Below are 16602 nucleotides of genomic sequence, written 5' to 3' on the forward strand. Positions count from 1 at the left end.
ATGTGATCATGTCTCCTTCCTGGACTTTCATAGGTTCTATCTTGCAGAGACAAATATCCCTTGCTTCACAATCACACCTTATTCATGCCATTGCTATCTGGCAGCACCTACATTTGTGAGCAACTATTTTCAAGTATGAAACACATAGGTAAAATTAGAGCCGAAATGTCTGATGAGCACCTTGAGAACTCACTGAGAATTGTAACTACTTCTGTCAAACCAGATTTTAATGCAACAGTTTCTCAAATACAGTGTCAAACATCCCACAAGTTTTACGTTGCCCTCTTTTACTTTTATAATAAAAACATTTAAAAAATCAATTGACAGTTTATTACTTAGATATGTGCATTTTCTATGTTAGTGATCACAAACTAGGGACCTGCTCAATGATTTTAAAAGATTATTAAAAGGGCCACTGCATAATTGGGGTATTGCTGCAGGGTAGTGGGGTAGTCAGAGGCTTGCACAGCATTTAATCATGATAGGTGACAACAAGAACTCCTTCAAAATTAGTGATGCTGAGGAAGAGAGGGGGAAGGCTTCTGTGGCAGGGAAGGCTGAGAGAGCTGGGGTTTGTTTTTACTTTTCGTTTGGTGGGTACTTGGTGTTGCATGTAGGCAGGGAAGGAGAGTGCACAGGAGCATGCCAGTTTGCAGAGGCAGTAGGAGGGTGTTTAGGGTGGCAGCAGAGAGGGCCTTTGCCCATGAATTGAAGGGAGATCACGCGGTAGGGTGTGGTAGCTGATTGGACAGCTGCCTGGCTGCACTGGGGCCAGAGGCTTCCCAAAGATTGGGACTGTGATCATGGTGCACCTCCTTGCCTGGTGCCTGAACTTTTCTGAACTTTTAGGAGAGGGCAGACTCATAAATCCATCAGGGCAGGTAAGGATTCTGAATTGCACAGCTTCATAGATAAGGGAGTAATCAAGGAGTGAAGACCATAAACAATGGGTCTTAAAAGGGTCTGGCCCAGTCCCTTCACCTCCAGGCCTGGTGAAATGTTTTGTTGAGCTGCTTTACAGATGATGATTCTCCAGGGCCCAGAGGTGAGTGGATCCTCACACCTTCACAAAGCTCTTGTCTTAGGGAATGGGAGATCCCAGGCCTTCTGTCTCCTCATTGACAAAGTTGGGTTTTTTCAGCCCTAGCATTCCAAAACCAGGAGGACCTTCTAGCATAGAGGTCACAGATATCTGTAGGGGCCAGGGAGCTCCAATATGTCAGTAGGATCATTACAAATTGGTTGGGGGATAATCCAGTTGTATGTTAAACAGGTTGGAGTAGTTTTCACAGAGAATTTTTTTCTCTTCTAGTTAGTTTTCTTGAAAACTGCATCCCTTTCATTCTTTTTGTTTTTAATTTTTGTTTCTTTATGTTTGTTGGAGACCTGTGTAGAGACATACTCTATCAGTTTTGACAAATCCAGAGCCCCCCACATGATGCCCCAGGGTAACTTGCACTCAGCTTTGGTGCCTGGGAGCAGTGGTGCAGGACTGGGGCCACCTGGAGGCTCTGTCCCTGATAAAGCAGTGCCGCTCTTCAGTGCCGCTCTTCAGCCCCGGCTCTCCCAGTTCATGTGAATCTCCCAACTTTGAAATTGGTGACTCATTCCTATTTCTACGAACACATTGGCACTCCTGACAAAGCATGTCAACAGACTAGACCAAACCTATCCCCCAATTTTCCCAGGTGCTGAGGACCAGAGAAAGGGACTCTTTTGAGGCCACTACAGCTGTTTGCTGAATACTATTAAGAAAATTTCACAGCTTCATCATTATTTTTATTTAGTTTAAAGTCATTAAAGAAACTAGTTAGTCTTATTCATTTATTTTACAGGGAATAAGAAGTAACTTATGGAAAGCTTCTCTCAACAAAAGTCCAAGATATGCTAATATGTGTGTGTGGATTGAGCTTCTTATTTTGTCCCCACCAGCACTGGCCGGTGTTTGTGGAGATTAAAGACCTGTTGACATTGGTGCCACCCTTAGTGGGCCTGAAGGGGAACCTGGAGATGACACTGGCGTCGCGACTCTCCACAGCTGTAAGTGGACATCTCGGCTACTTTCCTCTGGGGGAGGGAAATGTTTGCACCACCAGGTCCCCCTAAAGTAGCTTGTAGGTGGGTAGGTTGGACTCTCTAAAAAAACAAGTGTTGTTGAGTTTTATTCTGTCATGATGCCTGTCATCCTGGTTTTCCAGAGCTAAGTTAGACTGCTTGTCTGCCTGGGCTCAGCCCCTGTGTGCCCTGAGTTTATTCTTTAACCCCATGTCAGGTAAGGGCTCTGTGTCCCTGTGCCCAGTTCACGTGCTGCGATTGCTCAGCCACCTGGACCTTGAGCCCAGCTCCACACATTCACACTGAAGCCTTAATGAGCACTGTAGGCTTGATGGAGGATTTCATAGAGGAGACAGAGTATTAATGACCTCTGTGAGGGGTTTTGTTCTCCAGAAGGGTTCCTTGAATGTCCCACAACCAGAGGTATTTTCCTGTGGACTCTCCACCCAGAAGGTTCCTAACTTTGCCCCTCTTCTTCTCACTCCCAACTCTTCTGGGAATTGAAATTCTTTTTCTCTCTCTGATGCCCATTTGATATCCAGTATTTGAAAAAGGCCTGTGGTGACAGGAAGTGTGGTGTGTTCAAGAAACTGAGAGAAGAGCCACAGATTTAGCTGGAGTGCCGAGTGTGAGGGGAGGGAGCTGCCTGGAACAGGAAGCTGGAGACATAGATGAGGGGTTGTTGGCTGAACAATAGCACCCAAAAATGTCCATGTCCTAATCACTGGGATCTGTGAATATTACCTTATATGGAAAAGGTTTTTGCAGATGTGATTAAGTTAAGGACCTTGACATAGGAGAGCATCCTAGATTATAAGAGTCCTTATAAAGGGGAGGAAGAAGGAAGTTTTAGGTGGAAGAGAAGAAGAACTGAGAGAAGCAGAGTCCCAGAGAGAAGATCCTTTGCCACTTTGAAGATGGAGAAAGAGCTATAAGCCAAAAAGTGTAGCTCTGTGTACTGGAAAAGGCAAAAGAACAGATTCTCCCCTAGAGCTTCTGGAGGGAGCAAGGCTCTACTGACACCTTGATTCAGGTCCCTGGCCACCAAAACTGTAAAAGAATAGACTTCTGTTGCTTTATGCAATAATTTGTTATAGCAATAACAGGGAATCTGGCACATGGGACCAGATCATGTAGAGCCCTGTAGGACATCAAAGTGTTTTAAGCAGCAGGTAACATGAAGCAGGCACATACAAATACACATCTACACACAAAGACATGCATACCCATGTATGCATGTATACACTGGCATGCCCGATTATATTGACCAGTGTCTGGGAGGGAAAAAAATGTTGATTGTTACCTCTGTCATGCTGGCTTTTCAGGTGTTAGGTTTTTATTTCTTAACGCTTAACTGCATTTCTCTGCAATGATCATATCTTAGTGCTATAATTCTTTTAAAATATGTAAAACACGGAGGGAAAGTAGAATGAATTAGTATAATTCATTACAGTGATCTGTACAAGGAGAACAGTCCCTGTATCATCACAGTAGACTATTAAAGGCATTCAACATCCATTCTTAATTTTTTTAATCATTACATTAAGGTATAAATTAATATAATAAAAACTCATAGATTTTCAAATTTTTTATAATCCTCACCTGAGGATACGCTTTTAATTGATTTGAGAGAGAGAGAAAACATTGATCTGTTGCATCTTGTATGCTCTCTGATCATGGGTTGAACCCCCAATCTAGGTATGTGCTCTGACTAGGAGTCAAACCCACAACCTTTTGGTGTATGGGACAATACTTCCAACCAACTGAGCCACTGGGCCCAGGCAAAACTCACTAATTTTATATGTACAGGTCAGTGACTTTTGACAATAAAATAAATAAATACATACATACATACCCATGTACTACTACCCCAACTGAGATATAAAATGTTACCCCCGCCATAAAAGGTTCTCTCATTTTGTTTTACAGTCAGTCCAGTCTCTCTCAGCACTTTGTCCTGGCAGCCTCTGATCCGGTTCCAGTCTCTGTAGATTATGACTTCCTTCACACCCATTCATAATTTTTTTTAAAAAGAAACTCTTAGTGCAACTTTCAACAGAAGAATGTTTTACTGATATTGTTCTGGATGTTTTAGCTAATGTAATAAGCCACAGAAAGCAAATGAGAGCCTTAAATATTGGAAAGCAGGAGAAAAACTTGTTATTGATATGCTTGTATTCTTGGAAAATTCTAAGCAAATTAACTAGAAAACCATTAAAGATAATAAGCTCAGTAAAGTAACCTGGTTTTAAAATATCTGGATGAAATTTGAAATATACATTAACATATGTATGTATCTATGTACTTTTATAGCCACTAAAAATAATTACCAAATGCCATTTGAAAAGAGCTATCTTTCAAACTATTAACTGATTTTAAAGCATCTTCAGCATTAAGCCTCAAAAAGAAAGGTAAAAGACCTGTGGAAATAAAACTCTGAAAAGGAAAATACAAATATGAAGTTTCTGACTGGGTAAAGTCAGTGTTGTAAATTACCAGTTCTCCTTGTTTTAGTTTATAAAGTTTATACAATTATTATCAGCATGCTAAAAGGGGTTTAGGGAAGTTTATCTGGAGGAATGAGTGAGAGTACCCAAGAAAATATTGGTAGGAAAAAAAAGAAAGAATACTAATGTTAAAATTTGATTTCCAGACTTTAAAATTTAACTTAAAGCTATAATAATTAAAATATTATGCAACCAGTATCAATTGATGTTATCATAGAACAAAACAGAGCCTCTAGAAATAAGCTCAGATATATACAAATATAATCTATTATGTGATAATACTGACATCTTAAGTCAGTGAAAAAACTGAGTTATTATTAAGTGATTCTGAGATAATTGGTTCATTCTTTAAAATTAATTTTTCTTTAATTTGTCATACATAAATATATATTTTGAAAGACTGAATAATTTTTTAAAGATTTTATTTATTTTTAGAGAGAGAGGAGGGGAGGGAGAAAGAGAGGGAGAGAAACATCAATGTGTGGTTGCCTCACATGCACCCCCTACCGGGGACCAGGCCCACAACCCAGGCATGTGCCCTGACTGGGAATCAAACCAGCAACCCTTTGGTTCACAGGCCTGCACTCAATCCACTGAGCTATACCAGCCAGGACAAAAAGACTGAATAATTTAAAGTGAAGCATGTTACCAGAAAAGCACACCATTATTTTTAGAATCTGCTGATAAGAAATGTTTTTTAAGTATCAGAACAAATGCAAAATCCAGAAAGGAAAGATGATTGCTTGTCTCAGTTAAATTGGAAGTCATGTAGTAATTTTAGTTTCCTAGGTCTGCCTGTAAAAAGTTCTGCAAACTGAGTGGCTTAAACAACAGAAATGTATTGTTTCAAAGTTCTGAAGGTCGTAAGTTGGAGATCAAGGTGTTGGCAGGGTTGGTTTCCTCTGAAGCTGGGAGTGAAAATGTTCTATGCCTCTCTCCTAGCTTTTAGTAGTTGTCTGGCAGTCTTTGGTGTTCCTTAGCTTGGAGACGTTACCCTTATCTTTGTCTTTATCTGCACTTGGTTTTCTGCCTCTGCTGTCTGTTTCCAAATTTCTCCATTTGATAAGGACAGCAATCATATTGGATTAGGTGCCCACTCTATTCAAGTGTGACCTCATCTTAACTAATTACACCTGCAGCAATCCTCTTGCCAAATAAAGTCACATATTAAGGTACAGGGTTAGGACTTCAACTTATTGGGGGGGGCACAATTTTACCCATTACAATTTCCTTGCATAAATTTTAAAGGGGAATAACCAAAAGGAGAAAAATATGTATAAAATAACAGAGTTTGTATCCTCAAGTAACTACATAGCTCTTTCATGGTTGCAGCTGTCCTTCAGATAACAGTGATTCTTAGTTGGTTAAGCATTGTTGTATTTTAGATTTCCTTTTACTCTCTGTATTTGTGAATGCTGCCGCCTTTAGAGCAGGCTACCCCTGTGATTTGGGGTGGGAGTCAGATGTGTTGCCTGGAGATGTGCGCCAGGAACTGGTGTTACGGATCTGGGGGCTCTGTGTCCCTGTAATCACCACTGTAGGCACTGCTCTGCTTTTTTTTTTTTTTTTTACCCCAACACACACACACACACTTGCTGCTTGTGCATGGACCCAGGTGGCCAGGTATCCCACTGTTGGCCCAAACCAGGCAGGCAAGGGAAGAGGCCAGCCCTCCTTAAAGTTCCTGCTTTGGTTTCTGAACCACATACCCTTTCAGTTGTCCTAGTCACCCTTCTGCTCCCATTGTCCCCAGGGCCACCTCTACTTTGTGCATTAGGCCTTTCCTGCTTTCATTTTAGGTTATGGGTTCTCTGTCAACCTAACTCTCATCTGCCTTCCAGTGATCAGAGATTCCTCTTAATCTGTGTTATACTATAGATAACTCTTCTTGTTTTCTAGCACTCTTTAAAAAAACAAAAACAAAAACCAAAAACCATGTCTCCTCAATGCTAGAATGAATCCTGTGATACTGTATTGGAGGCAGAGATACCAGTATGAACTTATGTTTATTTTAATATGTATGCAGATAGATACAAAAATAAATATGGATGTTTATGCATACATACATGGCTTAGTTGAATCCACTAAGCTCCATCCACAAAGAGGATCTAGAAGCAATACTAGCCCAGTAGCACCTAGCACACCTGGTGCCTAGACCTTGTTTTCTGATACCATGCTCCAATAAAAGGAACCAGCATCCTTGAGAAAAAGGCTGGGGCAGGGAAAATGTGAGATGAATCTGGAATATCTGATAGTGCCAGGAAATAAGGAGGTGCTAAAATGGAGAGGCATGGAAGAAAGAAGTAGGAACCAAACTGAAAGAGCTTGCATTGCCTATAGCTGGAACAATTTTAGCAAAAAATAAGTACTGTCTTATGACCTCAAGGATAAAATATTACCCATGAACCCATATATATCATATAAATAAATAAGTCACTAAATGGGCGAGAAAGTACAACTCTATCTTAGAGAAAAACATAAATTAATAAATGTGGAAAGAAAGGCAGAAATATAAAGTCACCATTAGAATACCACAGTGATCATTGTTGCAGGCAAAATCTGCTGATGAAGTAGTGGGTAGCACTTTTAGGAGAAATAGGATTTTTGCATAGCCTCTAAGTATCTCCCCAAATATTTGTGAGTTGCTGTGGTAGTTTTAGCACATTTCCTCAAGTCTTTGAAATGCAGTCCTCTAAGAGGTGAAGTTCAGTTCCCCTCCCCCTGAGTGTGGACTGGACCTAATGACTCCTAATTAATAGAGTAAGGGAAGGGAAAAATGGTTAAGTTCACAGTGGAGGATCCTGGCAGATATCACCTTCCCCAGTAATCAAGGGTAACATCACTTGTGATCAGCCATATTGGTGTCATGTACCCCTGGATACCAAAGAGAAGACCATTTCGCCTCTCCACTCTTCTCCCTCAGAACCTATAATCTCAGTTTAATTGTGAGCAAACACCAGACAAACCCAAGTGAATGACACTCTGCAAAATATTTAACCAGTGTTCTTCAAAGGGGTCAGGGTCATGAAAGACAACAAAAGATGAGGAACTTTCTTAGATTGGAGGAGACCAAGGAGACAGTGATAATTAAATCCAGTGGGCCATCCTGATTTATTTCCTGAAACAGAAAAAGGACATTAGTGGAAAAACCAGGAAAGTCCAAATACACTCTGTTGTTTGGTCAATAGTGTCATACCAATCAGTGTTAATGTCTTAGTAGTTAATGATTGTCCTGTGTTTGTGTAAGATGTTAACATCAGGAAAAGCTGGAGGAAAGATATAGGGGAAACTCTCTGTGTTAACTTTGGAACAAATTAAAAGATTGTCTTTCCCTACTCCAATTTGGGTAAGGAGAAGAATAGCAAAACTTATGTTCACTCACTCCTCCATCTTAACCCAGTAAATATACATATACTTTGTTATTAGGAAAAATATACAGAGCAGCAACAAACATTTTTTGCTGTGAATGGACTAAATGTCCTCCTGAAGATATAACTTACTGGGTAAGTCAGGATGCTGGCAGGAAAGAGGTGGCACACAGATTGGATTTGAGCAGAGTTTAGTGAGCTCATTCACCAAGTTGTGGGCAAGGGAATGGGAAACCAAAAAGGAACAGTGAAACACCCCGGGTCTGGTAACAATAGAAAGTAATGATCACTCAAGACCTAAAGGGGCAGGAGGTGTGCGTTTTTTCCCAGAACTGCGGATACCTGAACCTGTAGCTGTAGGAGAGGGCTATCTGGCTGGAGCTGCAGCTCTGGGTGAGGGAACGCAGCCACTGGTCAGTGAGAAGGAAGGAGAGATACACACACCCCCAACCTCACTCTTATAGCCCTCCGGTATCTTTCCATGGCTCCCCATTGGCCAGAACCAAGCAGAAACAATACCACAAGGAAGCTTGTACATGCAGCCACACAGGTCAGTCTTCCAGGCACAGTCCAGAACCAGAGAGGTGCCTGGAGAATATCCATCACACCATGGTCTGAATCAGTGAAAGCCGACTGATGTAGACAATAAGGAAAAATTTAGAAAATCTAGAACTGGGAAAGGATTCCATAGGATTTCTCATAGAAACCTATACTTAGGAGATAAAGAAATTTAAAATGTGTAAGTATATGTAATCAAATACACATTTAGGAAGGGCTTTCTCTAACCTCTTCTGTTGACATGAATACGGATTGATGTCTGTAAAGGATGCTCCAACTTCCCACAGAATTTCTCTTTGTAGTCTTAGCAAAAAGCCACCAAACCCGTGCTTACTCAGACTGGCGCTGTTCCTCAGGCTCTTACCCTGATATCTCTAGGACAACCATTAAAGTTAAGAAATGTCCCTCTATCTTGATGGAGACCTGCCCCCTGAAGACTCCTACCCATGGTTTATCCTGACAGCCTTGCGGGCTTGCTGCAACCTCACCACCCTGTCCTGCTCCCTCCCCCCCTTTGCCACTTGGCCAGTGCCAGTTGGTCAGTCCCCCACAATCCTGGAAAGTGGTCCCTCTAATGGTCTTCAACTCCACACCAAATTCCACTGCCATCCTGGTTGATTTCAGCATTCACATGTATAATTCATTCAAAACCCAAGCCTCCCAATTTTTGGACAGCTTCAGCTCCATTGACCTTCACTTGCATTCCACACAGCTGCCCATTCCCATCCCCTGGCTTAGAAATGCTTCTAGATGCTCCAAAATCCTAGTTCCTTAACATGCTACCTCTTCCCACAGCTTCGTTCCCTCTGGCACTCTTCTTCCCTCCTCTCTATGAGATCTCCAAGCTTCCTCAGCCTTCTACCCCCTGTTCTGTAATATACCTCTGGACACCAGCAGGCACCTTCACACAGAAAAACGGCTGTTGTGTGGATCATACAGGTTATAGATTTGTCTATTTTAACCATTTTACAGAGATGGAAATAAAATGTCTTGAAAAAGGAATACTTTTCAGATTCATACTCAGGGGTCATAGGCCAGCAGCAAGCCCTTCATCTGATTAAGAGCAGCACCAGCCTTGGAATTGGTAGATTGATAGGAAAACACTGAGCCCCAGGAGGGTACATTGCAGGCATGGAGCAGAGAGGAGGGACGAACCTGCTGGCCTTGTGTTTTAGGCACATTGTGGAGTCTGCAGCTGTGTTCTGCTCCACCTTGTGTCCTTGTTCCTACGAGGATCCTTGAAGTGGGTGTTAGTCTGTCTGTGGGAAGAGGTGACTCAGGCTCCGAGATATATCCCAGACATCTGTCATACTGAAGACAAAAAGCACCCCCCTTATTTGTACAAAGAAATGTGATTATATTTTTTTCCAGCAGTGTTAAGTAAGCAATGTTTAGGAACTTAATGAACTCGGTACAAAGGAACTAGGAAGATATATTTGCTTTGAAACTTTTTCTTATCTATGTATTGAATTTTGCTGGCAATGTTATGATATTTGGAGCTGACTACCATTTCTAAAGGAGAAAATTGTATTTCTGATCCTGTTTTTTTTTTAATCCTAAGAGAAGAGGGACTTAAGTGTATTTCTGAAACAGGATCATTTGCAGAGATAAAGTTGGGGTGGTTAGTTGTCCTTTGAAATGTGACTCACTGGAGTGGGAAGAAGGGACCTGCAGGTGTTTGGGAGAATGTGGCCAAATATCTTGCTGAGGGCACAGGCCAGGTTCACAGAGACGTCGTTCCCCTTTGGTCTGTGGGTGAACTTGACAGTAAGATGGCCCTGAAATTGTGGGTGACATGCTTGTGTGCATGTATACATGTATGTGCATTTGCACACTTGGGTATGGGAGTCATGGCTCATGGCACCATCTGATTTTTAAAGATGTCTTTACCTCCCCACTCCTGAGTCACTCTTTGGAAAGCTGATCAGAACAATTTGTTTTGACTATAGTGAAATGGTATTTGCTGATTACTCTCCTGGTAGACTGCCTTTTCCAGGAAGGACTGACCTAGTTTTGGGCCTACCCGTCCTTACCCTTTGCCCCTTTCTCTCCACGCTAGGCCAACACTGGGCAAATTGATGAGCCCCAGGAGCAACGCAGAGTCATCAGCAGTAACCTCGCCCTCATTCAGGTGACTTTTCCCTTTGTCTGATTAATGGATCCCTTCCCCACTTTTGACTGTGTAGCCAGGCCCACTCCAGGTAGGAAGGGTGAGGGCAAAGTGAGCCTTTATCCCTGTTCTCTGGACTGAGTTTTGGGGATGAGGGTCACTCATCCATTCACTCCATGCCCACCAGACCACAAGTAGCTGGAGGCTTCTTGAAAGATTCACCTGTACTTGCTTCTCTTTCTTGTAGCCTGGCATGCTAACTGCCTTTTCTTGCCACTCTATGCAGACTGTGCTTGCCAGGGTTGCTGCCATTCCCCTGTGACTGCCTTGTGTGTGTGATTCTACTTATTTTTTCTGGAGCATCTGTACATCATTCCTACCTGAAAATTCCTCCTTGGCCTCACTGCTGCCCCTCTACCTATTCCTTCTTGGCCTTTGCAAGACCCTCCCCTTGGTCCCTTATATACTCTCTGCTCTTTCAAACATACGCATTCCTCTAGTAGACCCTAGTTGGGTTCAGTGTTCATCCTGTTCATTCAGGAAGCCTGGCTCTGAGAGCCTTGGAACAGATTGACTTAGGGGCTCAGGCAAAAGCAGAGTTGGATCTAGACAGGAAGTGGCTCATTCCAGAACCTCCTGGGCTTCTCTGGCTGGGGGCAGCCTGTGCCTGCACAAACAACCTGGACTCTGAGATCAGACAGGCCTGGAGTTAAGGCCATTATGTATTAACTGGTGACATGGGCAGGGCACACAGACTCGATTAGCCATATCTCCCTGATCATCAAGTAAGGAGGATACTGACTTTACCCCTCACCTTGGCTCCAGAGCTGCTATCTGTAGCTTTCTAGTGGGCATCTCTATCTGACTGTCCCAAAAGTATCTCTGAAACAGCGTAGCCAGATCTGGCCTGTCACCTTCCCTCCTCACACTCAACTGTTCCAAAGTCCTTAAATTAGTCTAGTCTGATGGTTGAAAGCTCACTCTGAGTGTCATCTGGGGACCCTCAGAATCACTTCCGCTTACCTGTAAGGTAGGTTGTTGTGAGCTGTGGATCATGGGAGAGGTATGGTGTCTAGCTTGCACATACTAATCAATCACACTAGCTATGCCTACTAAATATTCTTACCATTTAATCAGTTGGAAACTGAGTCACCTTCAGCTTCTCTACCCTTTGTCCTTTCAGCCGGTAAATGAGCATCCTACCTCTGAGCTATGCTGGAATCCAGCCCTGCCCTCCTTGCCTTAGCCTCTTGGTCCCTTGGCTGACTGCAGACCTCTTCACTGCTTTAACTGCTTCAGGCTTCTTGCCCTTCAGCTCACCTCTGCATAGCCACCTAAACAACCTTTTCTAAAATGTAAAGCTGATAAGTCCTCTTCCTCTTTAAGCCTTTTTGTTGGTTCTCCTGTCCAAGTGTGGGCCTGGCCCAAAAGGCATTCATGGTCTGGTCCCACCTTCCCCACCAGCCTCATATCTTTCAGATGGGGTTATCTGCCCTTGGAGTGTCCCTTTCTTTTGTTCACCGGGCAGGGAAGCCCTTTAAAGACTCCAGTCAGGTCTCAATTCCAACCTGACAGCAGGTACAGCTCCTTGGTGCCTTGCAAGTGTTGCTGCGGCTGATGTGCTGTTAGATGTCTGCCTTCTCCACTTCAGGTGATTTGCATGGGCCTGGACCACCAGTAATATACTATAAGGTATATGGGTATTTCACAGCCAAATCAAGCCTGCAGCTGAAGAGTTGGGGAAATTAAATGAGACACTAATGACATTCCTAACAGTGGGTCTGACCATGGGCAGGTAATAAATACCTCAGCTACAATTCACTGGTTTTACTTTTCTATTTTACACCAAATCCTTTTTTGTATGTATGTACATTTCCACGTGATTGATTCTTAACAAATATTTATTAAGTCCTGCTCTAGGCCAGGCAGCAGCTTTGCACATGGTCCTAATATTAGTGTGGGTATAATTTTGTCCCCTCTATTTTTAAAAAGCTAAACATCGAAACAAATTGTGTGATAAGTTTCACAATCAAACTTTTTAATAACTTCAGCATACTCCATCATGTAAATAGAACCAAGAGTGTTATTTAAAAGTGTTAATATCTAGTAGGGCCTGGAAGTTTTCCAGTGAGATTGAAGGGCAGTCACTGAGAGCTGGCCCGGCAGGCCAGTGCAAAACTCGGCCCTGTCCCACTTCACTTAACTAGTGGCCTGTGGGTGCACCTGCAGTTATTTTGAAGCTGCTACTTGACAAATTATACTGCAACAAAAATGTTCTCTTTTTGCATGAGTTTCTTAAGAGAACTTTCCACAAGTTCACAAGTTATGAACAGTTGAAGGCTGCACATTTTCCCCAAAAGCATCACAAAATATTTGATTTCTTAGTATTAAATTATAGCACTAGTATTAATATTTGGTTTCTCCATAGCCTCACCAGCATTGAAAGTATTCTTCTAAGCCATAGACAATATATGGTGACTTTCTGTGTTTTTGAAAATAAAAATATTATACTATATATATAATTCTGTAATTTGTACTTTTCTCTTAATGATTTCGTGAATGAAAATCACAAGGGCAAATAGTAAGCACTCGAACAACAACAACTTTAAATATCATTATCATTATGTGTCTTTGTTCACATTTGCAGTTGTTTCCCTGGGAAATGCTAGACTATAAGGTATATGAGTAATTTACATCTAAATTTTCCTCTAAAATTCCTGTACCAATTTTACCACCATCAATGTATAACAGATCACTTTTCCACACATTTGTCAATGTGTATTTTGTTATCAACCTTTAAAATTTTAATTTTACCCAATCTGATGGATAAAAACAGTGTATCCTATCCATTCATAGACTCATTCTCTATTTATTTGGTGAACACAGATGAGGGCTGAAATCCAGGTTCTCTTCTCGGAGCTGAGGACCCCAGCAGAAAATAAGACACTGCTTAACTTTTAATACATGAAGGCTAACAGTGGTTACAAATAAATAAGATGCCTTCAAATTGTGATTTCATTTAAATTTTCCTGACTACTAGGGAGGCTGACCGTCTTTCTACATGTTTCTTGGCCATTCATGTTTCCTTTTCTGTGAATTCCCTGTCCCCCTCCCTTGTGCATCTTTCTATCAGGTTATGTTATTGTTGTTGTTGATTTGTAAAATGGACTTAATTATTCTGATACTAATCCTTTATTGTATATGTTGGAAATATTTTCTCTGAGTCAATCTCTGTCTTTGAATTTTGTGTTATCTTGTGTTAAGTCATACTTGGACTTAAAGTTTATCTATAGTTTTCTTTATTGATTTTAAATGATGTATCTTAGTAGTAGTAATTTAAAATTTGAAACATATTATTCTATATTTTCTCCTATTTCACACTTTAGATTTAAAAAAAATGTAATCCTCACTCGAGGATATGTTTATTGATTTTACAGAGATAGAGAGACATCGATGAAAGAGACAAACATCAATTGGTTGCCTCCTGTTTATGCCCAACTGGGGACTGAACCCTCAACCTTTTGGTGTATTGGGATGAAGCTCCAACCAATTGAGCCACCTGGCTAGGGCACACTTTAGATTTTATGTTTAGTTGTGCATGTTTGTAAATGGTATAAAACAGGAATTTTTTTTTATTTTTTCCAAACAGATATTCAGTTTCTCTTACTCTATTTATTCACTAGTCATAGATTTGAAATGCCCTTTATCATATTAAATTTTCATATATCCATGATTCTATTCCTGAACTCCATTCTCATATTGATCTATTTTTCTGCCAATATACCCTGTTTTAATTACTAGCTTTAAAACACATATTGATAATAAATATGCCAAAACTCTCTCTTGATCTGATTTCTCAAAATTGTTTTGGTTATTTTCACACATCTACTATCTTTGTGAAGTTTGAAATGTGTTAAGTTTCATGAAAAAAATTGTTAGGACTTTGATTGGATTTATATAGGTGAACTTGGAGGGCACTTTTCATCTTTAAAGGACTAACTCGCCCCATCTATATATATGGTAGAATTCTTGGTTTATTCAACCTTCTTTAATAACACAACCTGTTTCCTCTGAGATGTTTTGGACTACTCAGAGCAGATGCCAATATTAATACTTAGATCTGGGCACCCTTGGTACTGGCCTGAGTGGATACAGAGATGTGTCCCCCTCCTGGATGTGTCCCACCTGGATGAGATGGGAACTGCAGGTGGGGACAGGAGAGAATGCACAGAACAGGGGAGCAGCATGCAAGGCAAGTGCCAAAGGAGGAAAGGAAAGGGAGAGATATGGGAAGGGTGCACAAAGGCCTCTGAGCTATAGCTGAAGACCAGGGAGCATCTCCCTGAGGACAGATCCACAGTTTGTGCTGCTGGAGGTTACAACCACTTGCCCAGAGCAGTGAAGGAGGAGCTGTGGGCCAGAGCCTGGTGGCCTTTGATCAAGGGCTGAGTACAAGATAAAGAACTAGATTCTGTGATTGAAGATGACATGGGACAGAAGCAGAGGGGAAAGCAATATTTTTCAGGGGAATTGGGTTGAAGGAAGTTGTTTGTCTTTGTTTTCCCCTGACCTCTCAAGGTCAGAGAGGAGGCATGGTGAAGGGCAGGGAGGGCAGTGATGGTCAGAGGGACCCTTCCTTACATTTCTGATTTCTGCCTAACAGGTGCAGGCCACCATCGTTGGGCTCCTGGCTGCTATGGCTGCCCTGCTGCTGGGAGCTGTGTCTAAGGGGGAATTAGACTTTGCCACGGTCAAATTGCTGTGTGCCAGCAGTGTCAGCACTGCCTTCTTTGCAGCCTTTGCACTTGGTGAGCTGTGCCCCCACCCAACCCCTTTCTTCCTCCTACCTGGCTGTATGCTCCACTTCTCAGAGCTCCACTGTCAGGTCTTTGTGCTTTTGATTCCAAAAGATGGAGCACTAATGGTGGAGCCTTGGTGTCCTGCCTGGGAATGGGGATGAGCCTGCCAGGTCATGACCCACCTCATGAGCAGGTGAAGAGGACAGTGAGTGCCCCACTTGGGTAGGGTATGGGTACCAAGGGGAGCTGCTGACTTCATTTCTCTTCCCTCTGCTTATTTAAAGAATTGGCCTGTGCTCTGTAAACACAGTCATCTATTCATTTATTCATTCATTCACTCATTCATTCATTCATTTATTCAGTCAGTCAGTTAGTCACTCCTTAACCATTTCTTGAACATGGTTCACATGTGGGCCAGTGGTGGTCTCTTCAGTCTGCAGTCATTGATGGGAGCAAGGCTTGGTTTTTAGCTTAAATTTCATCTCCTCAGAGAGGTGTTTCCTATCTACCCTTTGGGCATTTCCTATCTACCCTTTCACAAGTATTGTTCTCCCCTCTCCCCTTCCCCACTGCCACTGTGCTCTACTGCACATGCTCTACCGCACCATGCCAGATTCCTTTTAGAACCCTTGGGAAACTCTGTAATTATCTTGTTTTTTTGTCCATTTTTGTGTCTCACCTGCCTGCTACAATGTCGGCTCCTCCAAGCTGGAGGCCTCATTTCCTGTTTTCCATCTGCTGCTCCTGTTACACTGCCTGCCACACAGGCAGATACTTCCTACGTGTCTACAGAAGGCAGAAAGACAAAGGCATTGGCAGACATAACCCATCCTTGGAGCTCATGTATGTCAGTAGAGAACCAGTTGGCTATGCAGTTATGATAGAATGTCACCCATTCATTATTACTCAGTATTTACTGAGTGTCTGCTATGGTCCAGGCACTGTTATGGTGCTGGGGATACACTTGTGAGCAAAATGCACAAGGATTCTGTGATGTCTGTATTCTAGTTCAGAGTGAGACATCAATACAGGAGCATGTAGATAATTCTAGTTGAGTGTCAGTGCCTCTTCCTTTCTGAGGCTTTCTCTGATTAGCTCTCTGGAGTAGCCCTGTTCACAGTCATGCTTTATTTTTAAGTATCCTGTTTATGTTAAGTATAAACATAAACAGGATACTTAAGTATAAACATAAGTATAAACATAAA

General features: G+C 42.0%; 1 protein-coding gene across 3 annotated transcripts in view; it reads left to right on the forward strand.

Annotated features, from left to right (window-relative positions):
* SLC41A3 (solute carrier family 41 member 3) overlaps positions 1 to 16602 on the forward strand; it is a 78394-nt gene that overhangs the window by 46895 nt on the left and 14897 nt on the right. For all 3 annotated transcript variants that reach the window (XM_071219512.1, XM_024580391.3, XM_045188021.2), the window contains 3 exons: positions 1933 to 2040; positions 10548 to 10619; positions 15262 to 15406. In XM_071219512.1, the coding sequence (XP_071075613.1) occupies positions 1933 to 2040; positions 10548 to 10619; positions 15262 to 15406 (325 nt within the window). The remainder of the gene's footprint in view (positions 1 to 1932; positions 2041 to 10547; positions 10620 to 15261; positions 15407 to 16602) is intronic.

Source organism: Desmodus rotundus, chromosome 10 (assembly GCF_022682495.2).
Source record: "Desmodus rotundus isolate HL8 chromosome 10, HLdesRot8A.1, whole genome shotgun sequence".
NCBI classification, from domain to species: domain Eukaryota; kingdom Metazoa; phylum Chordata; class Mammalia; order Chiroptera; family Phyllostomidae; genus Desmodus; species Desmodus rotundus.